Source organism: Poecilia formosa, unplaced genomic scaffold (genome assembly GCF_000485575.1).
Source record: "Poecilia formosa unplaced genomic scaffold, Poecilia_formosa-5.1.2 Scaffold25, whole genome shotgun sequence".
NCBI lineage: Eukaryota > Metazoa > Chordata > Actinopteri > Cyprinodontiformes > Poeciliidae > Poecilia > Poecilia formosa.
Genome location: NW_006799964.1, coordinates 313,773 through 338,646, shown reverse-complemented (window position 1 = coordinate 338,646; position 24,874 = coordinate 313,773). Strand labels below are relative to the sequence as shown.

General features: G+C 37.5%; 1 protein-coding gene across 2 annotated transcripts in view; it reads right to left on the bottom strand.

The window, feature by feature from the left end:
- Nucleotides 1–24,874, bottom strand: part of LOC103135358 (vacuolar protein sorting-associated protein 13A) — a 56,613-nt gene that overhangs the window by 9,220 nt on the left and 22,519 nt on the right. Inside the window, exons 40-60 of one of the 2 annotated variants that reach the window (XM_007548017.2) lie at nt 13,131–13,306; nt 12,914–13,057; nt 12,381–12,590; nt 12,046–12,189; nt 11,864–11,965; nt 11,627–11,779; nt 11,287–11,545; nt 10,500–10,660; nt 10,254–10,357; nt 9,865–10,180; nt 9,440–9,576; nt 9,058–9,352; nt 8,702–8,806; nt 7,894–8,040; nt 7,333–7,464; nt 7,125–7,255; nt 3,393–3,525; nt 1,681–1,741; nt 1,423–1,594; nt 1,162–1,315; nt 828–974 (exon numbers count right to left, since the gene is read on the bottom strand). In XM_007548017.2, the coding sequence (XP_007548079.1) occupies nt 828–974; nt 1,162–1,315; nt 1,423–1,594; nt 1,681–1,741; nt 3,393–3,525; nt 7,125–7,255; nt 7,333–7,464; nt 7,894–8,040; nt 8,702–8,806; nt 9,058–9,352; nt 9,440–9,576; nt 9,865–10,180; nt 10,254–10,357; nt 10,500–10,660; nt 11,287–11,545; nt 11,627–11,779; nt 11,864–11,965; nt 12,046–12,189; nt 12,381–12,590; nt 12,914–13,057; nt 13,131–13,306 (3,383 nt within the window). Of the gene's footprint in view, nt 1–827; nt 975–1,161; nt 1,316–1,422; nt 1,595–1,680; nt 1,742–3,392; nt 3,526–7,124; nt 7,256–7,332; nt 7,465–7,893; nt 8,041–8,701; nt 8,807–9,057; nt 9,353–9,439; nt 9,577–9,864; nt 10,181–10,253; nt 10,358–10,499; nt 10,661–11,286; nt 11,546–11,626; nt 11,780–11,863; nt 11,966–12,045; nt 12,190–12,380; nt 12,591–12,913; nt 13,058–13,130; nt 13,307–18,426; nt 18,653–20,665; nt 20,735–22,250; nt 22,382–22,458; nt 22,591–23,019; nt 23,167–23,827; nt 23,933–24,183; nt 24,479–24,565; nt 24,703–24,874 lie in introns of those variants that run through there. The other variant, XM_016669463.1, reaches the window with a different exon arrangement.

Below are 24,874 nucleotides of genomic sequence, written 5' to 3'. Positions count from 1 at the left end.
GCATCTGACACCAAGTCTTTAAGAGATTCACAGAAAACAAAGGTGCTGTGTTTTCTTTGAAAGTATCCGTTTAAAGTTCACAGTTAGGTTTGGGCTTCTCATGAGCAGGAACCCAATGATGAACAAGAAGTATTTCTTTTTCCTTTAGATCCATCAGATCTCAGCATGTTTTCATCTCTGCCTTCATGAGGAGGAAAAGGAGCATGATTCTTTTCCTCTTACAAATTATCTGTCTCATACTGTCATGACGTAACAACAACTTTTAACAAATATGTAAAGAACATTTTATATATATAAGCTACCTACTGCAGCTGTAAGTGATGCCAAACAAAACCTGAACAGGAAAACTGTTTACTTTTTCCACTGTAAAATCTACAAGCTGTTTATAATTTAGAGTGTGGGAGTGGACTGGTTTTACCCTTTACTTGCAGTCACTTACACACCTGTGCCTCATCCCTTAGCAACAAAACGCTGCTCACTATTACTGGTTGAATATGTGAAATTCAGTAAAGGGATCTATTGTTATTGGATTTTATTGTCTTATGTTCACAAGAATCTGCTGCATCTCAGAACAGCAGCTCTCTGATATTCTGAGAGAACGATGGGTTCATTATTTTAGTGTAATTTATGGTATGCAGTTTACAATCTTCACTTTAAGCAGAAGTTAAAACTGAGACTCAGAAAGCCAAAGTCTTGCTGCTACTTCATCCCAAATCAGAAATCAGACATGTTAAGGCAGCAACACAAACATTTTAGAAATTAACTCAGGAGCAAACAACTGGTTGCTTTGTAGAAATGTTCGATACCAGCAGGTTTTTTAATTTCACCTGTATCCGGTGGATTTGGACACGGTAGGCTCTCTGTCGAGGTGAGATGCTGTACTCCACCTTCACCCCGGGGAGGTGGAGTCGCCTCAGAGGAGCAGCCACTGGCTGCAGCATGTGCATATCTGAACCAGTGGGCGTAAAACAGACCTGAGGGAGGAATTATAAAAACAAAAACAGTTTAATAATTGCACAAATACTAACGTCCTCCTCAGCAATCAGCCAAAAATATTTATGCCCAATTCACTATCAGATTATTCTAATTGTTAACACTTTAAAATGTTTGGTTTAATAATTTAATTGCTTACAAATTAACCACCAATCCTTGTGCTCTGACCTGAAAGTTGTTCTCCAGGTCAGCGATGCAGTTGTCAATCGGCGAGGAATCAGAGTACTCTCTGAAGCGATTCTCCAACATCTCAACTTCTTCTGTGCTCAGGGTTTTCCACCGACCTTTCTTCTTCGGCTTGATCTCCCACACAATGTCAGAGCTAAACCGGATGCAGCAGGACAACGGGTGCACAAACATTTATGTTATAAACAATTCTGCTGCATGTTTGACCTGTAATCAGCTACTTACTAAACAAAGAAGAATCACCTTGTGATTCCAATAAAAGAAATCTCTTGGCTATTGTTGTTGTTGACCAAAGATATGCCCATGTCGTGCAGCCACAGGATGACTTCCTGTTCAGCATGTCGCAAGCTTTCATTTTCCACAAGCCGCTTGAAGATACGCTGATTCTCAGTGAACACCACGACACGCTGGAGACCTTTCCATCAGAAATAACACAAATTATCAACAGGAAATCAGATGTAAATGTAAAATGACAGGATCCAGGAAACATGGGAATTTTACCTTCATAAAAGGGAATCACATAAAGCTTCCCTTCTCTGTTTGTTTTCTCATCAACCAGTTCCTGATGAAACAGCAGAAATATTGCAGTTAATCACAAACATGAACGATTCGTCCATCCATTATCTAACACGTTTTTCTCTGCAGGGTCACAAGGGGTTCTGCTGCTTTTCTCCAGCGGTAAACAGGCGAGAGGCGGGGTCACCCTGGACAAGTCGCCAGACCATCACAGGGCTACGCAGAGACAAACAGGACAAACAACCATGCAGAACCACACTCATACCTGAGAACAATTTAGAGCAGTGGTCTCAAACTGCATACTGCGAAGGCCAGAGTCCTGTAACTTTTAGATGTGTCCCTTATGCTACAGACTTAAACTAAATGGTGAAACTGTCTCACTGGCATGTAGTTACACTCCGCAGGGCTCTGCCGATGAGTTAATACTGGAGCCAGGTGTGCCGGAGCAGAGAGACGTCTAAAGGTTGAAGGATTGTGGCCCTCAGGGAAGGCAGTTTGAGACGACTGACTTGGAGAGATCAATTCACCTCACAGTCATGTTTTTGGACTTTGGGAGGAAGCCGGAGTACCCGGAAAAAAACCCGCGCATGTGCCGAGAGAAAGACAAACACTGATCTTTATTTAATGCGTAACATTGTCCAAACAGATTATTGGTCTAGATAAACTGGATGAAGAAAATCTGAATCTAAATTAGTTTAAGGAAAGCACACAATTACAATGTTTACTTTTCTTAGGTGAGCCATGCCCTTCTCCAAAACCATTTCATTTGTACAACTAAGAAAGCAGCATAACCATTTTCTACTTGACCAATCCATGTCCTGAAGGTAAGAAAGACAAGAGCTTAGAATATCAGTTTAAGATGTGAAACACAAAAACCCACAGCAATCAGTTTAAGTTAAGTTGATGATAATGGCATACAGATAATAAAATGACCAAAAATATACTTCATCTGAAGATTTTAATAGCATGCAGACAGATAAAAACAATGTTTGTAGCAGCAAAACAAGATTAAAACATTTTAAATAAGACATTTGACTCTAATAATAATAAAAGTAATATAAAGCATCTGCAGCCAGTTGTGTCCGTCTCTTTGTTACTCCGTTTCATTTAGAAAGCAAGCTCACAGGACCGGGAGGAAAAGTGGAGAAAGCTGTGAAGTTTCCACTGCCTGTGATGTTTTGGGGATCAATCTCATCTGGTTAGAGCTCGGTTTGGCTTTATGGAGATGCCGATTTTCATTTTAAGCAGAAGTTACAGAAAAACTAAAGGTCATAGCCTGGGCTGTAGAGCAGAGTCACAGGCTGATAAAGTAATTCAAGCAAACGAAACCTCAAACCAAATTTGATTTGCAAATTAGCCTGTGGCTAGAAAACTTATTTCTAAACAACGGTCGCTATGTTTTTTAGCATGTAACATTGTTTAATGTGCTGTCCTTACCGAAATTAATTTGAATTGAAATGGAAATATTGAATGGACACACGCAAAGGGCACGCTTTTCATCAGGCCAACATTTTTTTGTTTTTTGCTTTGGTTTTATATAATATTCTATTTCTCCTTAGAAACCAAATTTGTGATTTTCATCATCGGTAAGCCGTTATTATCTAAACAAACAGATTAAGCTAAATAGAAAAACCTACAAGGCGAATTGAATATTTCCCCTCATTTCTTAGATACAGATTTAATCTCAGGTTCAGTACCTTCTCCACCTTGAGCTCTCCTTGGTTCCGTCCATGTTTCCAGCTCAGCTCTCTGGACCCGGTGGGCTCAGTCCAGGTGTAATACACAGCTTTTCCAGCGTCTAGATTCTCCCACTCCAACTCCTTCAGAGAGCTGAGAATTCACAAACAGTGGAACAGCGACGACAGTTTAGGATGTAAAAAGATTTACAAATAAGAATAAGAGAGTTTTGAAGAACAACACAACAGAGTACATGCAACTATGAACACAGGAAGGAAAAAGACATCACAAAAGGGCAGAATATGCCATCTTAAATACCCAAAGGCTCAATAAGAATTTCCTTAAAAGTTTTACTAACAGTCATTTCAAGAAGAAAGTACACCCTCTAGCAGTTCTGTGGTAAAACTACTTCAATCTTATTTTAATTAAAAATTTTAATAAAGACGAAGACAAAATGTAAACAATTGTAAAAGCAAATATAAATCAAGGAATTAATATATAAATGCAAAATATTTTAAACCCCAGAACTTAAAGAAGATGAACATCAATGATTGCAAGTATTATCCATTTGATTAAATATGGATATTTAGCTAAATGTTCTTAAAGCAAGAAAGAAAAGGGGAAGTTCACTATCTAGAAATGGAGAAGAGAAGCAAAGGGAGGCTAGTTAATGAGAGAGAAGAACTGGGAGCAGAGGATAGAGTAATTCCCGACGCAGAATCCCATCTAGCCAGCAGAACATCTGGGAAGTCTTTGCTACCAGATAAACACAACATTAAACAGCTTTAGGTGTGTAACCTGCTCCATTTCACAAAATGTTTAAAATTAGAAACAAACTGATCATAGAACAGGTGAAACTTTGCTAATTTATAGCTAGACTTTTAATATTTATGTTCTCCACAGGAGACTCAATGATTGCGGTCAAGGATGTGAAATCACGTTGGGTGTGAAAGCAGGTTACACAGTCAGAAGTGAAACAGGTTCCTACTCTTTTCTAACTTCCCTCTCCATCCACACTCAGAACTGAGGCCAATGAACGTCTTTGACAGGAGTCAGAGCCTTTTGCTGCGCTTCAAGCTAATTTCTAACCTGATCACTTGAACTTGCTTATATTGTATCATTCATTTAACAACAAAACCCATTCATTTTTCTTTTGATACGAATCGTTAATTTCACATAACTAACTCCCATTAACTTCCTTAACAAGGGCAATCTTCAGTGGAAGGTCGATTAGGGGAGCCACGATGAGTGTAAAACATTTCTTTTATTTTACTTTTTTTCCATCTCATGTCATTTTAATTTTTTAGAAAAATAATGTTTGCGTTTCCACTAGTCATGGCCAATATTCATAATAATTAACAGAAATAAACACTAGGAATAAAATCACTTTGTGTGTAATTAATCTTCATGACGCAAGCTTCACATTTTGAATTAATTTACAGGATTAAATGAAATGTTCAATGATGTTTTGATTCACTGAAATGAACCTGTATGTGTGACTAATATTAGAATTTTTATTAGAGAATTGAAGGGTGGCTAAACTCTTAAATATGTAAGCTTTCCACTAAAAACATATAAAACAAATATATTTTCATCCTATTCTTATATATTGTGATGCATCTGTATTTATTATGTTTTTACTTATTTAAAAAGAGTAATAATCCATTTTTTTTAAAAAGATCTGCTTACACATAATGTATCTGAACCACATAGCAATTATTTCTTACTTTCTTTAATAGGACTTCAAAATAAATCATATTAATCTTCTTCAAGTGCCTTTTTGTTAAAAGGAAATCTTATCGGAGATAAAAGTTTTTTTTATACAAACTTTATCTACTTGATTTTTTTCTTATAATGGAAAAAGTAAATGAGACTATCTGTAACGTAGTGAGTTAGCCTTGTGTCGGATCAGTGCTCTTCCATATTCATGTTCTGTCTTTAAATATTCTCAGGTGTGATCAACAATGTTTTTTTTTTTTGTTTGTTTTTTGTTTTTCAAATGGTAAAAATGAGCCTATTTATTCTCTCGGCCTGCTTCTAGAAAGGTAACTATCATGTCTCTCCTTGTGTGTTTTCATGATGCACCTTCTTTTTTGTTTTTACTCCTGAGTCCTTAGCCTGAGTTCAGAGTGTGTCAGAAGAGTTTTTACGTTTCATATTTTTCTACCTGTCCTCCTCCCCTGAGAAGGAAAGGTCAAGCAGCTCGTCAGCCACCCATGGGGCCTCTTTCCGGGTGCTGCATCGGTCACACGACAAAAAAAAAATGCACAAATCACCATCAACAGAAATAAACACTGACATTTATTATTAATCCAACGGTTTAACGGAGATGCACCAATCAACTGGTCAGAGTTTGGGACATGTTTTTGTTTGGCAGGTCAAAGAAAAATCTTTATTTTTTTCACCCAGTAAAGCATCAAAACTAAAAACTCCAACCACTTTCAGTTAACTAGAAGTATGAACTTTGATGCGAGTGTTTAAAATGAAAGAAAAATGAATCACAGAATTTTTTCATGACTAAGGGGGATAGTTGTGGAATTACATAAATCTCTGTTGTATTTAAAGCACGATAAATGTGCTTTTATTTTACATTTATTGTGCTTGAGAAAAACCATAAATTCAATTGGTGCATCTCTATTGCTTAATAGTGCTACAAATAACCAAAATGTTTTCTTCAATCAAAACGCAGCAAATTAACAGCTGCAATGTGAAAAAAAATCATACATATAAAAAGAATATCAGGCTGAGGCAACAAACTTTGACCTAAAAGGAAAGCAACAAAATTTATTAGTAAAAAGAACCAACATCCCCTTTGTGGCACTCAACCCCCTAATGTAAGTACATATTACTACATGGATTCATACAATAATAAGTATTATGTTATAAATAATTTGTGAAATTTAAAAGATGCAAATACAGATTTTTTACAACCATGCACTCTTTCCTTTTATATCCCAATGAAATCAACACTGGGCATGCTGCAAAAACAGCTTAAGTTTATTAAAATGAACTGCAGTTCTTTATTTTTCCAGAGAGGGCAACAGAGCTCTAATGTTTCCAGCCTTCACTTTAGATTTCCCACAGTTATTTTCAACCAAGCCATCAGCACAGGAGGTTGTAACAAAGTGTGAAAGCATCAACAAATCAAGCAGCAATTTGATTTACAGTCATTCATGATGTTTTGGGTGTACTAATCTGCAGCTACTCATCATGAAGGCGGTACGTCCACCCAGGCGCTTTGCACAGCTGAGCGGTTGCCACAGGAAACTAAAGGCTTTCTCAAACATGCATTAAAGAATTAAGGAAATACTCCAGATGTGCTTTTGATGAGGGAATAACATTATAACACAATGTAAAGCTCAAAATGTCGATTTTACATAATAATGCCCCCTTAAAGATCAAAGCTTTTTTGTTTGTTTCTAAAACTGCAGCTGACTCATGACTAGAAATCGATACATGAAGTGCCCACACAGACAAAAAGAGCTGGCCTACAGGCAAAGTTTAGTCAGGAAACTCTTCTATCAAACAGCAATAATTTGGAGGAAAAAAGTTGCAACTTTTGTTAGAAAGTCTAAAAAGTAAGGATAATTTTATAAACAAAAATGTGTTGAAGTATTAATGTTACAGTCATAGGTTTTGTAATCTTGTAGTGACAGCCCTAGTTCTATCATTGCCTAAATACCAAGCAGCAGACGATAAAACTGTAAGGCTTAAAATGTTTTTCACTGTGTGCGTTTCTCCTGTTGTCCTACCTCTGTCTGAACTGAAGACATTCGTTTGTATGGTTGATGAGGAGGAACGGGGCCGCCCCATCATGGTACTCAGAGAATCGAATGGTGGCCGAGTGATCGGACAGGTTTACATCGACGATGATGCCGCCCACCTTAAATAACACAAAGTTAGAAAAGAAACAAAGTCGTGGCCTTTTAATCCTCTGACTGAATGATTGTGTTTACTTACAGAGTTGTCCAGATGCAGCAACAAGCAGTTCTCTCGTTTGGTGAAGTTAATCGTCTGGGGAGGCGCTAAACATCCTTCTAATTTGATCTTCAGACGCTTGGTGTCGTTCTCGGGCCAGAAAGGAATACCTGACTAAATATGGGTAAAAAAAACAAACAACAACAACAAGGCAGTTTAATATTCATAGAAAAAAAGCAATGCCTGAACACATTAGCTAGCATTACTAAAATGTTTTAACAGGTCATATTAAAATAAAAACTAATAAACCACTTTAACTTATTGTATAAAATAAAAATAATAATTTGGCAAAAAAAAAATAAATAAAATTAGGACAGAAGTACTAAACTAATTTCTAAAAGAAAAATGAAAGTTTCTAAAATGCATCAGTAACCATAAAACTTCTATAAAGAATTTTCCAATTTTTTGTATCCTATAGGAAACGCACAAACACACACACACAAAAAAGTAAATATAATTTAATGTAACATGACCTTATATAAAAGCTATTAAAAGACCAGGTATTAGTGAAAAAGAAATGAAAAAGTAAGTAACTAGTTTGACCTGTTCTGGCTCTGCTTGAGTCCAGTTTTCCAGGCCCTCCTCGCAGACGAAGACCCTGTGCTTGGTGCTGTTGACCAGCATGTAAAACGGTACAAAGGTCACGATGCGGGTCAGACTGAAACTGCTTGCATCAATCTTCACTCCAACCTGGCAGCAGAGAGACATCAAGCAAAATACAAGACACGACGATGATGATGTGCAATTATTTACAAAACAAAACAAAACTTACAGAAAAATGTCGATAAATTACATAACATCTTAAAGTTGTTCAAAGAATAAATTTGAAAACCCAACCTTCAAGTTCTCAAAAATTGTAAATATAACAAAAACCAATAAAATAAAAATGTTAAAAAGGATTTTTATACAAAAATGTAATGCTGGGTTTACATCCTGCACAATCCTGGGGAAAGAAGGCTGACTTGGCAAGTGGTGACTTGAGATGTAAGGAAATTTACCATTAATATTATCAAGCTTTGTTAAAAAATATAAAAATTTCAGTAAAGCATTGTTAAAGTGAAGTCAGCAGCATAAATGTTAATATCAGTAATATTAGCAGCTTTAATAATATTCTCAATATTACACTAAATTTACAATAAATTCTGATAATTCTCCTTTGCTAAATAATATGGACTAAACACATAATGCTAATATCACTCCGATTGTTTATGCTTATGAGTGCATAAATATGTTTTTAAGCTCAGAGAATGGCATATTGTCGTTAAATTACCACTTTATTAACGTTAGCGGGACATTTCTCATCTGATAAAATCTTTATGTTTGAAATTCAACAAATAAAACAAAGACTTACCAGATAGTCTTTGTATCTGCCTTTACATTTCACATCGCCATGGCTACCAACTGTGTCGAGAGAGAAATCGTCTGACAGCTCACTGTCTGAGATCATGAGGCGAACCTGAGAGAGGGGGGAAAAAAAATCTCATTTAGTAAAGCAGGAAAGCAGCAACTCTTCTGACAGGTGGGAGTATTTGTAGCTAAATAAAAACCGATGGGTTAAACTTGCTTTGGCATGAAGGTGGGGCTTATGTGATGTCACACCAATGTGTGTAGCAATGTTCCTTGACGATGCATTAAAAGTAACATTACAGGTCACAACAGTATTGGAAAACACAATACTGAATAATGTAGTCTTTTTTTTATTCCTACCTTATTGTTTCTCAGAAAATTGCGAGGCTTGAAGGAGAAGAGAAGCGGCATGTCGTAGTCTAAAGGGTGTTTACGGTGAATATCATCAGCCTTGTACTGCAGCAACCTCCCTGTTTTATTCACCATCCAGTATGGAGAGTGGATGGCAACAACAGTCTGACCAGGGTCGTACTGAACATGCACCGCAATATCCAATTCAGGCTTCTTCCTTTCAAACCCATCTCCTACGTCTTCCTCATTGACGCGTAGAGACTGGAACACAATGAAGGTGATTTCCTCCTGCTCACTCTGGAGTCTGCAAGACAACAAGTTATTTTGACTTAGAGGAGAAACAGTGACCTCGGGTTTGAAGGTACAAATAAATAAAAGATGCAGGTTAGACCTGTATTCAGAGGACCAGTCCTGAGCCAAATAATCCAGGAGCCGGAGATCAAGACTTGACTGGTTGATGACCGCAGTGTGAAGCTGAGCGGAGTGGCCTGGACCCAGCGTAACTTCAGGGTCACTGTCCTTGCTCCCCTGTTGGTAAAAATTAATTTAATTAAAGACAGGCACCAAAGAGTCCGATAAGTTTTAAATTTCTTTAAATCGGGACCCGATCTGTTGTTTTTTGAGATCTTTTGGCCTAGTTCATGTTGTAGGATTGGTTCTCTTTAATTGATTTTCTGTTTTTTTTTGTTTGTTTTTGTTTTTGTTTCACTTTATTAAATGATTCACATTAAACTTGATTCTGCAAGTCTGACAAAAAAAATCAGCTCTATCTAGTAAAGTTAAGCTTAGCTGTGTCAAAGTGCTGGTACATCCAACCTTTAATTTGTAGGCAACGGGGTAAGGCAGCAGATTGCGGAGCAGGACAGAGGGCCAGAGGTGAAGCACAAAGGCAATGTCACAGTTTTCTCCGACATCTCCTGTCTCCTTGCACGTCACTGTGTCTTTCACTGGCACCATGTTGATCGTCATCATGACGCCAGAATCATCTCCACGACAACGGCACGTCCGCTGCAGGCGAGTATCTGGATTATGGTATAAGAAGTCCTCGTAGCTGAAGCCCTCTGACACGTCAAACTGTTTTCCGTCTTCCTCGGTGGTTTCCTCTGTTATCGGCTGCAGGCTCAGCTCAGACCTGAGGAGGGCAACAGAGATTAGAAAGAAGAGATGATTGTGAATGTGAAGGGTGGTTGTGGTTTGGAACTCACCTGTATGAATCCAGTGGTACACAGAACTCCTCAGTCGGAGAAGCTATTCCCAGACATGTCGATCCCTCAAAAATGTTGAATGGTATCGTGAAATGATTGATAATCTGCAAAGAATATGGAAAATAAAAAATAAAAAAATCACGGACGCACAATAAATTATGGTCTCTTGTGCATTTGTATGTGATTTTCTAAGATTGACATGAATTATCTGATGAAAACAGCTAATTTTCTCTTCTTTCAAGGTACCTGAAACGGAGAGCGGATCTTGATGTATTTGCTGCCCTCCACAGAGGAAATCTGACAGATGAGGAACCGAGTGACTCCTGAGTTGTTGTGCCTGACACTGTACATACCCCGCCCCACTTTGATCAGAGGGATCACACTGGTGGAAGTGTGGCCCTCTGGAGCTAAAAACATATAATAAAAAAAAAAAAGAGTTATTTTTTTAGATGCTAAAAGTCAGGATAGAGACAATAATACATACTGATTTTTTTCTAATTAGATAAATTGACTCAATAAGAAGGAAGATACAGGTATGAAATATTGTATTTTAAATTGTTTGTTTTTGTCTAATGTGTCGCCTTTAATAAATAAAGGATTTATTTATTAAAATAAATCCTTAGGAATAAATGTAAGTGAACCTCCTAAATAAGACATTGGAGCCACTAATTTAATCAGATTTATGTGATCGAACAAAACAAGGTAGAGCTTAGCTGTCAAGTGGAAGACAAATTATACATGGTGCAAAGATTTTTCTAAATACATTTATGAAAAGTGTGCAATATTCAGATATTAGACAAGTAGAGTTGGTGAAGAAATACTGGAAAAAGTGATGCTACAACTTATTGACACAATTATTTCTAGTTCTGTGTGGCTCTATCAAAGATTCCTAATAGAAGTTTGTCTGTGACTTGACAAAAGGTGATATTAACTTTGTTGCAAGGTGTGAAGAAACATAACAATAAGAAACACAAAGTCGACCTGGGTTTAAAAAAATACAACTCATCCAGATCTAGAGTAGCAGGAAACTCACTAGGCTCTATGTAGTAGTCTTTTTCACTCAGCGAGGTCATAGCTGAGAACTGATCCGACTGTGTCGTGACTGAGTAGTCCATCCCAAGGCTTTCGCCATCCTGCAGGCTCACAGTGTGTCCATTGCTCTGCTTGCCGACGGGGGAAAACATCTGACTGTGCCGCACAGACACAGAAAGACCCAGCCTGTTTTTCACCACAAAGGGAGCTTCATCCTTTTGAAAACACTCTGCAGTCTGCTTGGCAGCTTCTGCAAAGGCCTAAAAAATGAATCAGATAAGGGATCACAACACAAGCGTAAGCAGGCGACAATGATGGAAGCCTTTCTCTGCTTCTCTTACTGTGCCCAGGTTGTTCAGCATGGTGAGTCCACACTTGGAGAGCGTGATGTTAAGCTGGTCTTTACTGCTGATGGTAGTTACTGTCCTATAGTCTGGAATGTTGTAATCCACTTCATCTGACAAAGTAGGGCTATTCACTGGCTTCTTCTTCATCTGGTAGCAAAACATTTAACTGTAACTGTACAGCACAGTATGTGTGTATATGTGGATTTACTTTGACTGGATTGTTCCCGCTACCTTCAGGTTTAGAGTCCAAGGTCTGAAGCGTTCGCTTGTCTCATCCTCCAAGGGCTCCAAGAGCGGCTCCCAGACGCCGAGCATCTCATTGTAATAGTGAACCTAAAAACACAACAAAAACTTTCAGAAAGTTTTAGATGAGTATTTATCACAGAGAAATAGTTTTATTTCTCTTATTTTACCTCCAGGGTGAGCTTGCTGTGGAGGTTAATGAGTGTGGACCAGTTCTTCACATCACCGTGAAAGGAGGACTTGGTGAGAAGCATTGGGATGGTGAGGTGTCCCACTCCAGCTTCCAGAGTCACACAGATTGAACCTATGGTCAACTGCAAACACAAAGATGGTAATACAGCATTCAGCTCCAACTTTGCATATTTATTTTGTGTTTAAAGCAACAACAACAACAAAAATCGTCCAGAAATAGCCAAATCTTTGAACAGATCAAGATCTGAGGAGAGAGATGAATAAAATAGTCTTATAAAAATCAAATAAGCTTAGTAATGCAAGTCATAAATACCTTTAAGGACTCTCCCTGTGGAATGAGTGGCGTTAGAGACTTTGTGTCTTCATCCCCCTCCTCTTCCAAGAACCAAAGCTTGAGCTCCTTCCAGTGTCGTTTCTCCCACAGGTTCACGGGAACGGGACTCTCCTGCTCCTCAGGAGTCTCAGCCTGCGGCGTCAGCGCTGACTGGATGGTGATCACAGTGTTGATGATGACAGGAGATACCTGGGAAGACAATTATTACACAATAAGAAGAATAAAAACTGCTTCAATATTCCTGTTTACTGGAGAGAATAAAGGCATTAAAATAACTTCAGGGGGTTTCATTATTTCATGTAAAATGTAAAAAAAAAAAAACAGTGTTTAGCTTTATAACACTAGGAAAGTGGATGTGAAACAAGACATATTCTCACCAAGTACAGAGATATTTCAAAAGGCTATGTACTTTTGAAATGAGGAAAATGTTTGAAGAAAGTAGAAACTTTCATGATTTTGATTTGAGGGAAAAAAAACAAAACAGTTTGTGACACTGCAAATGAAATATGCACCTTTAGAGAGAGAGCATTAATCTCAACCTCCATAGCCTGAGGACCTGCTGCAGGCTGAGAACTCCGATAGTGAACCTGACACGGCTGGAGGACGGTGGTCACATTGTTCTTCCTAATCTCTCTTAAGAAGGGGCATGCCACAACCTGAACACACATAAATACTAAAGTTATTTATTTGTAATCTGAATATGAATGGATTCATAGGAAATGTATAAACCTTTAGATCTTTGATGGAGGCGGTCATTGTTGACTCTGCTCCACTTATCATCAACACTTCACAATATGTGGTCATCACCAGGGCGGGGGCGTCGGCGCGCGTCAGGTCGGCAACAAACACGATCTCTGGGTTGCGCACGACAACGGTCATCTCCATCTTTGACACCGGACCTGCAGCTGTACCGGAGAGCAACAAAGAGCAGCAATACAACACTGGCTAAATCAAGGGTGGAGAATTACTTTAAATATCTTCAAAACAAACTGAGGAACTTATCATATAAAGGATTCCAACACATACATATAAAAATTTTATATTTTTCTAGTCTCAATTCTCTCTACTTCTCAAGTGCTTTACAGGCACTGGATGGAAAAATAAAAATCTTTACTCTGAATTTATGCCAAATGTTTCTACAGCAGGCAAAGAAAAAGAGAGGAGCACAATATGGAGAGAAAGACATAAAGAAGAAACGAATGACAAGAAAGGAAAGGGGCAGGTCAGAGAAGTAAGTCAGTCAGAAAGAATGAGCAGTTCAGCTAAAGAGATGATGACCCGACCTCGTCTCAAGGTTCCAGCAAGTAAGATTTAAGACTTTAGTCTTAAATTTTAGCTTAAATGAAATTTTATACTGAAAAACTATGGGGGGATGATTTGGGTAACGCAATAAACAAAAACTTTTGCCAGACAGAAAAGTCCCGCAAGAAAAAACAAACAAACAAAAGAAAAAACAAAAAAAAACCCGATAAGATTAAATAGTCCAGCTAGGACAAAATTTAAGACCTGTGATTTAAGCCCAACTTATATTTTTTTTAATTTAAGACATTTCAAGGTCTTAATTTTGGATGCATCACTTTCTGACTTTTTATGCAAGATACATCGACACCCTGTCAAGACACAGAGATACATAAAACTTGTGCATGAAAGCAAAAGTCCATCCAACAGGCCAGCTGTATGATTGACTGGCAGAGTTTTAATTCCCCGGTCCATAAAGTGTTATGATCTACCAAATATTGCATCCTGTAATTGCGAAGTTGCACACACTTGTATGATGATGAATATCATTGATATAATCTGCAGCTCTAGTGCGTGGTAACAGAAATCAGAATTGGCAAAAAAAAAAAAACCATAGTTGATGACAGACCAAACTGACAGAAATCACTAATAAATACTGGTTATACGTCAGAATAACACTGAAATTGTTTTAACAGATCAACTCACCCGAGTCTTTCGACGTGACGGAGGAATTAATGTTCTTCTTTTCTCCACCACCAGTACTGCTTTTGGCTTGTGGCCCCTGAGCAAAACCCTGCTTGGTGGCTTTGAGAAAAATATCCGCCACTGTGAGCAGGAACTCCATGCTGGCACACAGGTACACATTCTGTACCATTGTGTCTATGTTGGTACCATCAAGCCCCTGTCGGTAGTTCACCTCCACCATCATGTTCTGCTCGGCACCGGGCCGCAGTTCCATCATCCTGGAGGACGACATAAGACATGTGGTTTGGGTTTCCACAAGTTACTGTGATTAGAGGAGCTCAATGAAGAAAAAATGGCTTCAATTTTTTTAAGTCTTTATGGTAATTACAGTTCACTAGTTTCTCCATCCTATTTATTGTTATTCTTTAGATAACGTTATAATAACATAATTACAGATTAAGACACTAACTGGCAATAAAATAGCTCAGTTTATTTTCTCAAACCTTGAGGTAACCATCTTGATTCTTGGTCTCTTGTCATCTAGGAGGCACGTAGAGAGTCGAACCGAAGCCTTCATGGAGCTGTCAGAGAACATGTGGACAGAAGTGGAGATGGTACCCAGAGTAAACTCTGCCAACTTCAGCTGTTCATCATGGCAGTCTAAGTGTTGTATCTATAAAACAAATCAAAGTATGTTGTTTAAATTGGGATCTTGGTTCACATTAAGTTACAAGAGAGATAAATAGAGAATTTATTAGAGATGCACAAAGGAATCTGCACAAGATAATTTTCAGTTTGATCAACCTGAACCAGTGACTGATCCACCTGAATCTCAAAAATTCAATCTTTATCCAGTCTGTAAATCAAGGACGTCCAAACTGTAATCAGATGTAATTGTTTTCATGTGTGTATCTGTGTCTACATACCACATTTTCATTAGGGGTGAACAGAACCAGCGTCATGGAGTCGAACTTAAAGCTCAGCTTGAGCGTTGTCTTGAGCTTGCTGTGTTTCTGGGTCTCGACCACAGCAGCTATCACCACCGTGTTGCCTGCTGTAACGTAAATATCGCAACGGGTTAAAACGGTGAACAGAAAATAATATTCACCCTCTCAGATTTCAGAATCTATCAGGGGATCTTATGATGGTGACAATAACCTACCCAACCGATCGTACAAATGCTCATAATGTTAAAATTTCAAATCAAGTTTATTTATTTACACACGACACAGCATTCTTAACGACGTGTACTGCACTTGCCTGTTTTTAGGGACTTATAACTCAAGTAAGCAGATATTTTTTAAACTGTTACACTTTCAGAAACAATGGCATAATCTCACAGCTGGTAGGTCCAGTGGTTCCTGAGCCCTGGGACTCTTTGTTGGACACAGAATCAGAGGAGTGGTCCGGCGTGGGCAGAACAGCTGGAGGCTGAACAGCTTCGGACTTCTCTGACAGATTCTCGCTCAAAGTCCTCAGGACAACAATCATGTCATCCTGGCAGAGGATCAGCTGTCAGGAGCAAACATGGAACATAATCAAACAGAAAACATTTTAATAATTCATATTTTTCAACGTAAGCTTGAAACTGATGGGAACTTCTGAAATAAAGTATATTCACCCTGTGTGAATATACTGAATTATGAGTAATTAATTTCTGATCAATTATTATTTGATGCTTACACTCATAGGCTTTAGATGAGCAGTGATCTCTACATCAGGGATGCTGTGGTACCAATTGGCCGAAAGATTTCGTTGGATTTCCAGGTCCAGGCTGACTGGCTTCAGCAGCTGAGTCTCGCCTTCGAATTTCCCATTTTTGTAAGTGGTTCTGAAAGCAAAAGCATCACAACAGTTCCTTAAAATGATGAATAAAAAAATACCGGATGTGTGTAAACTCCATCTGTGGGCAGTCACACTTTCGGCTCAGACCTGTACATCTTGAGGTCAGTCAGTTTCACGGTCATTTTATCCACAACCGGCGGGATTGCAGCGTCGCCCTTAAACGGCTGCTTGATGAAGCGGTTATTTACGGACAAGAAGCCAAGATCGGCAACGATGACGTTTGAAGAGGAGGAAGACTGGGGGAGGAAAATCACAGGCGCGTTGAAGTGGACGTCGAGAGCGATTCGAGTGCTTCTCTCTGCCAGCCCCTTCACACCAGAGGCTGCCTTTTCTGCAGCCTGAACCGTCACCTCAGCGAGGGCTTTTTTCGCCTCCTGGAAATTATTAATGAATACCTGAAAGGAAGAATAAGTGGAGAGTAACTTTAAATCCAGTAATGATGCTCTAGTCGAACCCAAGATCAGTTCAGAGTGAAGTGATCCTTACCAGAATGGAGGAGACAAACTTGTTGAGGAAAATGACCTCAATGCAGCCGACTTCCAGTGTGACAGACGTGTCAACTTTGGACATGTCGAGGTAGGCGTCTCCTTCTGTTGCCCCTGTGTGGTTCAACATCCTGAAGGCAAAAACTTGCTTATCTGCAATAGAGACAGCCTGAAACGAAGGGAAATATAACAGAAAAGATTTACATAAAACTGTATAGAAGGAAACTGTAAGTAATCAGTGACCTACAGGGGACAAAGTAGATGTATAAGAAGAAGTGAACTGAAAAATTTGCAATTCAGTCGGCCTGACAGTACAGCTATGGAGAGAAATGAGCTGGTGACAGAATTTAGGCCCTGTGTAATCTAAGGTTAAAACAGGTGTAATCTCAAATTACGCCTGTTTACCATAATAATTTAAAATATCCTGAGAGATTTATGTTCATGCTTCTCTATAAGAGCAATACAGAAATAAAAATGCCAGAAAAGTCAACTACAGCATGTACCTTCTTGTACAAGGCATCCTTGTTGCAGTCCAGGATCACAATGCTCTTTAGGTTGGCTAGGATCTCCATGTTCTTCTTCCTCATCATGACATCAGTAACCAGACCTGAGGAGTCAAGACAATAACACACTGAGAACAATTTATTTGCAAAAGCAAAACCAGAAGATATTACAAAAGCTAAGCTAGCTGAGTCAACAGAAAACTTGTAGTAAATTAATAAAAAGAAAACAAAAANAAAAAACCCGCGCATGTGCCGAGAGAAAAACAAACACTGAACTTTATTTAATGCGTAACATTGTCCAAACAGATTATTGGTCTAGATAAACTGGATGAAGAAAATCTGAATCTAAATTAGTTTAAGGAAAGCACACAATTACAATGTTTACTTTTCTTAGGTGAGCCATGCCCTTCTCCAAAACCATTTCATTTGTACAACTAAGAAAGCAGCATAACCATTTTCTACTTGACCAATCCATGTCCTGAAGGTAAGAAAGACAAGAGTTTAGAATACCAGTTTAAGATGTGAAACACAAAAACCCACAGCAATCAGTTTAAGTTAAGTTGATGATAATGGCATACAGATAATAAAATGACCAAAAATATACTTCATCTGAAGATTTTAATAGCATGCAGACAGATAAAAACAATGTTTGTAGCAGCAAAACAAGATTAAAACATTTTAAATAAGACATTTGACTCTAATAATAATAAAAGTAATATAAAGCATCTGCAGCCAGTTGTGTCCGTCTCTTTGTTACGCCGTTTCATTTAGAAAGCAAGCTCACAGGACCGGGAGGAAAAGTGGAGAAAGCAGTGAAGTTTCCACTGCCTGTGATGTTTTGGGGATCAATCTCATCTGGTTAGAGCTCGGTTTGGCTTTATGGAGATGCCGATTTTCATTTTAAGCAGAAGTTACAGAAAAACTAAAGGTCATAGCCTGGGCTGTAGAGCAGAGTCACAGGCTGATAAAGTAATTCAAGCAAACGAAACCTCAAACCAAATTTGATTTGCAAATTAGCCTGTGGCTAGAAAACTTATTTCTAAACAACGGTCGCTATGTTTTTTAGCATGTAACATTGTTTAATGTGCTGTCCTTACCGAAATTAATTTGAATTGAAATGGAAATATTGATTGGACACATGCAAAGTACAGGGCACGCTTTTCATTAGGCCAACATTTTTTTGTTTTTTGCTTTGGTTTTATATAATATTCTATTTCTCCTTAGAAACTGAATTTGTGATTTTCATCATCGGTAAGCCGTTATTATCTAAACAAACAGATTAAGCTAAATAGAAAAACCTACAAGGCGAATTAAATATTTCCCCTCATTTCTTAGATACAGATTTAATCTCAGGTTCAGTACCTTCTCCACCTTGAGCTCTCCTTGGTTCCGTCCATGTTTCCAGCTCAGCTCTCTGGACCCGGTGGGCTCAGTCCAGGTGTAATACACAGCTTTTCCAGCGTCTAGATTCTCCCACTCCAACTCCTTCAGAGAGCTGAGAATTCACAAACAGTGGAACAGCGACGACAGTTTAGGATGTAAAAAGATTTACAAATAAGAATAAGAGAGTTTTGAAGAACAACACAACAGAGTACATGCAACAATGAACACAGGAAGGAAAAAGACATCACAAAAGGGCAGAATATGCCATCTTAAATACCCAAAGGCTCAATAAGAATTTCCTTAAAAGTTTTACTAACAGTCATTTCAAGAAGAAAGTACACCCTCTAGCAGTTCTGTGGTAAAACTACTTCAATCTTATTTTAATTAAAAATTTTAATAAAGACGAAGACAAAATGTAAACAATTGTAAAAGCAAATATAAATCAAGGAATTAATATATAAATGCAAAATATTTTAAACCCCAGAACTTAAAGAAGGTGAACATCAATGATTGCAATATTATCCGTTTGATTAAACATGGATATTTAGCTAAATGTTCTCAAAGCAAGAAAGAAAAGGGGAAGTTCACTATCTAGAAATGGAGAAGAGAAGCAAAGGGAGGCTAGTTAATGAGAGAGAAGAACTGGGAGCAGAGGATAGAGTAATTCCCGACGCAGAATCCCATCTAGCCAGCAGAACATCTGGGAAGTCTTTGCTACCAGATAAACACAACATTAAACAGCTTTAGGTGTGTAACCTGCTCCATTTCACAAAATGTTTAAAATTAGAAACAAACTGATCATAGAACAGGTGAAACTTTGCTAATTTATAGCTAGACTTTTAATATTTATGTTCTCCACAGGAGACTCAATGATTGCGGTCAAGGATGTGAAATCACGTTGGGTGTGAAAGCAGGTTACACAGTCAGAAGTGAAACAGGTTCCTACTCTTTTCTAACTTCCCTCTCCATCCACACTCAGAACTGAGGCCAATGAACGTCTTTGACAGGAGTCAGAGCCTTTTGCTGCGCTTCAAGCTAATTTCTAACCTGATCACTTGAACTTGCTTATATTGTATCATTCATTTAACAACAAAACCCATTCATTTTTCTTTTGATACGAATCGTTAATTTCACATAACTAACTCCCATTAACTTCCTTAACAAGGGCAATCTTCAGTGGAAGGTCGATTAGGGGAGCCACGATGAGTGTAAAACATTTCTTTTATTTTACTTTTTTTCCATCTCATGTCATTTTAATTTTTTAGAAAAATAATGTTTGCGTTTCCACTAGTCATGGCCAATATTCATAATAATTAACAGAAATAAACACTAGGAATAAAATCACTTTGTGTGTAATTAATCTTCATGACGCAAGCTTCACATTTTGAATTAATTTACAGGATTAAATGAAATGTTCAATGATGTTTTGATTCACTGAAATGAACCTGTATGTGTGACTAATATTAGAATTTTTATTAGAGAATTGAAGGGTGGCTAAACTCTTAAATATGTAAGCTTTCCACTAAAAACATATAAAACAAATATATTTTCATCCTATTCTTATATATTGTGATGCATCTGTATTTATTATGTTTTTACTTATTTAAAAAGAGTAATAATCCATTTTTTTTAAAAAGATCTGCTTACACATAATGTATCTGAACCACATAGCAATTATTTCTTACTTTCTTTAATAGGACTTCAAAATAAATCATATTAATCTTCTTCAAGTGCCTTTTTGTTAAAAGGAAATCTTATCGGAGATAAAAGTTTTTTTTATACAAACTTTATCTACTTGATTTTTTTCTTATAATGGAAAAAGTAAATGAGACTATCTGTAACGTAGTGAGTTAGCCTTGTGTCGGATCAGTGCTCTTCCATATTCATGTTCTGTCTTTAAATATTCTCAGGTGTGATCAACAATGTTTTTTTTTTTTGTTTGTTTTTTGTTTTTCAAATGGTAAAAATGAGCCTATTTATTCTCTCGGCCTGCTTCTAGAAAGGTAACTATCATGTCTCTCCTTGTGTGTTTTCATGATGCACCTTCTTTTTTGTTTTTACTCCTGAGTCCTTAGCCTGAGTTCAGAGTGTGTCAGAAGAGTTTTTACGTTTCATATTTTTCTACCTGTCCTCCTCCCCTGAGAAGGAAAGGTCAAGCAGCTCGTCAGCCACCCATGGGGCCTCTTTCCGGGTGCTGCATCGGTCACACGACAAAAAAAAAATGCACAAATCACCATCAACAGAAATAAACACTGACATTTATTATTAATCCAACGGTTTAACGGAGATGCACCAATCAACTGGTCAGAGTTTGGGACATGTTTTTGTTTGGCAGGTCAAAGAAAAATCTTTATTTTTTTCACCCAGTAAAGCATCAAAACTAAAAACTCCAACCACTTTCAGTTAACTAGAAGTATGAACTTTGATGCGAGTGTTTAAAATGAAAGAAAAATGAATCACAGAATTTTTTCATGACTAAGGGGGATAGTTGTGGAATTACATAAATCTCTGTTGTATTTAAAGCACGATAAATGTGCTTTTATTTTACATTTATTGTGCTTGAGAAAAACCATAAATTCAATTGGTGCATCTCTATTGCTTAATAGTGCTACAAATAACCAAAATGTTTTCTTCAATCAAAACGCAGCAAATTAACAGCTGCAATGTGAAAAAAAATCATACATATAAAAAGAATATCAGGCTGAGGCAACAAACTTTGACCTAAAAGGAAAGCAACAAAATTTATTAGTAAAAAGAACCAACATCCCCTTTGTGGCACTCAACCCCCTAATGTAAGTACATATTACTACATGGATTCATACAATAATAAGTATTATGTTATAAATAATTTGTGAAATTTAAAAGATGCAAATACAGATTTTTTACAACCATGCACTCTTTCCTTTTATATCCCAATGAAATCAACACTGGGCATGCTGCAAAAACAGCTTAAGTTTATTAAAATGAACTGCAGTTCTTTATTTTTCCAGAGAGGGCAACAGAGCTCTAATGTTTCCAGCCTTCACTTTAGATTTCCCACAGTTATTTTCAACCAAGCCATCAGCACAGGAGGTTGTAACAAAGTGTGAAAGCATCAACAAATCAAGCAGCAATTTGATTTACAGTCATTCATGATGTTTTGGGTGTACTAATCTGCAGCTACTCATCATGAAGGCGGTACGTCCACCCAGGCGCTTTGCACAGCTGAGCGGTTGCCACAGGAAACTAAAGGCTTTCTCAAACATGCATTAAAGAATTAAGGAAATACTCCAGATGTGCTTTTGATGAGGGAATAACATTATAACACAATGTAAAGCTCAAAATGTCGATTTTACATAATAATGCCCCCTTAAAGATCAAAGCTTTTTTGTTTGTTTCTAAAACTGCAGCTGACTCATGACTAGAAATCGATACATGAAGTGCCCACACAGACAAAAAGAGCTGGCCTACAGGCAAAGTTTAGTCAGGAAACTCTTCTATCAAACAGCAATAATTTGGAGGAAAAAAGTTGCAACTTTTGTTAGAAAGTCTAAAAAGTAAGGATAATTTTATAAACAAAAATGTGTTGAAGTATTAATGTTACAGTCATAGGTTTTGTAATCTTGTAGTGACAGCCCTAGTTCTATCATTGCCTAAATACCAAGCAGCAGACGATAAAACTGTAAGGCTTAAAATGTTTTTCACTGTGTGCGTTTCTCCTGTTGTCCTACCTCTGTCTGAACTGAAGACATTCGTTTGTATGGTTGATGAGGAGGAACGGGGCCGCCCCATCATGGTACTCAGAGAATCGAATGGTGGCCGAGTGATCGGACAGGTTTACATCGACGATGATGCCGCCCACCTTAAATAACACAAAGTTAGAAAAGAAACAAAGTCGTGGCCTTTTAATCCTCTGACTGAATGATTGTGTTTACTTACAGAGTTGTCCAGATGCAGCAACAAGCAGTTCTCTCGTTTGGTGAAGTTAATCGTCTGGGGAGGCGCTAAACATCCTTCTAATTTGATCTTCAGACGCTTGGTGTCGTTCTCGGGCCAGAAAGGAATACCTGACTAAATATGGGTAAAAAAAACAAACAACAACAACAAGGCAGTTTAATATTCATAGAAAAAAAGCAATGCCTGAACACATTAGCTAGCATTACTAAAATGTTTTAACAGGTCATATTAAAATAAAAACTAATAAACCACTTTAACTTATTGTATAAAATAAAAATAATAATTTGGCAAAAAAAAAATAAATAAAATTAGGACAGAAGTACTAAACTAATTTCTAAAAGAAAAATGAAAGTTTCTAAAATGCATCAGTAACCATAAAACTTCTATAAAGAATTTTCCAATTTTTTGTATCCTATAGGAAACGCACAAACACACACACACAAAAAAGTAAATATAATTTAATGTAACATGACCTTATATAAAAGCTATTAAAAGACCAGGTATTAGTGAAAAAGAAATGAAAAAGTAAGTAACTAGTTTGACCTGTTCTGGCTCTGCTTGAGTCCAGTTTTCCAGGCCCTCCTCGCAGACGAAGACCCTGTGCTTGGTGCTGTTGACCAGCATGTAAAACGGTACAAAGGTCACGATGCGGGTCAGACTGAAACTGCTTGCATCAATCTTCACTCCAACCTGGCAGCAGAGAGACATCAAGCAAAATACAAGACACGACGATGATGATGTGCAATTATTTACAAAACAAAACAAAACTTACAGAAAAATGTCGATAAATTACATAACATCTTAAAGTTGTTCAAAGAATAAATTTGAAAACCCAACCTTCAAGTTCTCAAAAATTGTAAATATAACAAAAACCAATAAAATAAAAATGTTAAAAAGGATTTTTATACAAAAATGTAATGCTGGGTTTACATCCTGCACAATCCTGGGGAAAGAAGGCTGACTTGGCAAGTGGTGACTTGAGATGTAAGGAAATTTACCATTAATATTATCAAGCTTTGTTAAAAAATATAAAAATTTCAGTAAAGCATTGTTAAAGTGAAGTCAGCAGCATAAATGTTAATATCAGTAATATTAGCAGCTTTAATAATATTCTCAATATTACACTAAATTTACAATAAATTCTGATAATTCTCCTTTGCTAAATAATATGGACTAAACACATAATGCTAATATCACTCCGATTGTTTATGCTTATGAGTGCATAAATATGTTTTTAAGCTCAGAGAATGGCATATTGTCGTTAAATTACCACTTTATTAACGTTAGCGGGACATTTCTCATCTGATAAAATCTTTATGTTTGAAATTCAACAAATAAAACAAAGACTTACCAGATAGTCTTTGTATCTGCCTTTACATTTCACATCGCCATGGCTACCAACTGTGTCGAGAGAGAAATCGTCTGACAGCTCACTGTCTGAGATCATGAGGCGAACCTGAGAGAGGGGGGAAAAAAAATCTCATTTAGTAAAGCAGGAAAGCAGCAACTCTTCTGACAGGTGGGAGTATTTGTAGCTAAATAAAAACCGATGGGTTAAACTTGCTTTGGCATGAAGGTGGGGCTTATGTGATGTCACACCAATGTGTGTAGCAATGTTCCTTGACGATGCATTAAAAGTAACATTACAGGTCACAACAGTATTGGAAAACACAATACTGAATAATGTAGTCTTTTTTTTATTCCTACCTTATTGTTTCTCAGAAAATTGCGAGGCTTGAAGGAGAAGAGAAGCGGCATGTCGTAGTCTAAAGGGTGTTTACGGTGAATATCATCAGCCTTGTACTGCAGCAACCTCCCTGTTTTATTCACCATCCAGTATGGAGAGTGGATGGCAACAACAGTCTGACCAGGGTCGTACTGAACATGCACCGCAATATCCAATTCAGGCTTCTTCCTTTCAAACCCATCTCCTACGTCTTCCTCATTGACGCGTAGAGACTGGAACACAATGAAGGTGATTTCCTCCTGCTCACTCTGGAGTCTGCAAGACAACAAGTTATTTTGACTTAGAGGAGAAACAGTGACCTCGGGTTTGAAGGTACAAATAAATAAAAGATGCAGGTTAGACCTGTATTCAGAGGACCAGTCCTGAGCCAAATAATCCAGGAGCCGGAGATCAAGACTTGACTGGTTGATGACCGCAGTGTGAAGCTGAGCGGAGTGGCCTGGACCCAGCGTAACTTCAGGGTCACTGTCCTTGCTCCCCTGTTGGTAAAAATTAATTTAATTAAAGACAGGCACCAAAGAGTCCGATAAGTTTTAAATTTCTTTAAATCGGGACCCGATCTGTTGTTTTTTGAGATCTTTTGGCCTAGTTCATGTTGTAGGATTGGTTCTCTTTAATTGATTTTCTGTTTTTTTTTGTTTGTTTTTGTTT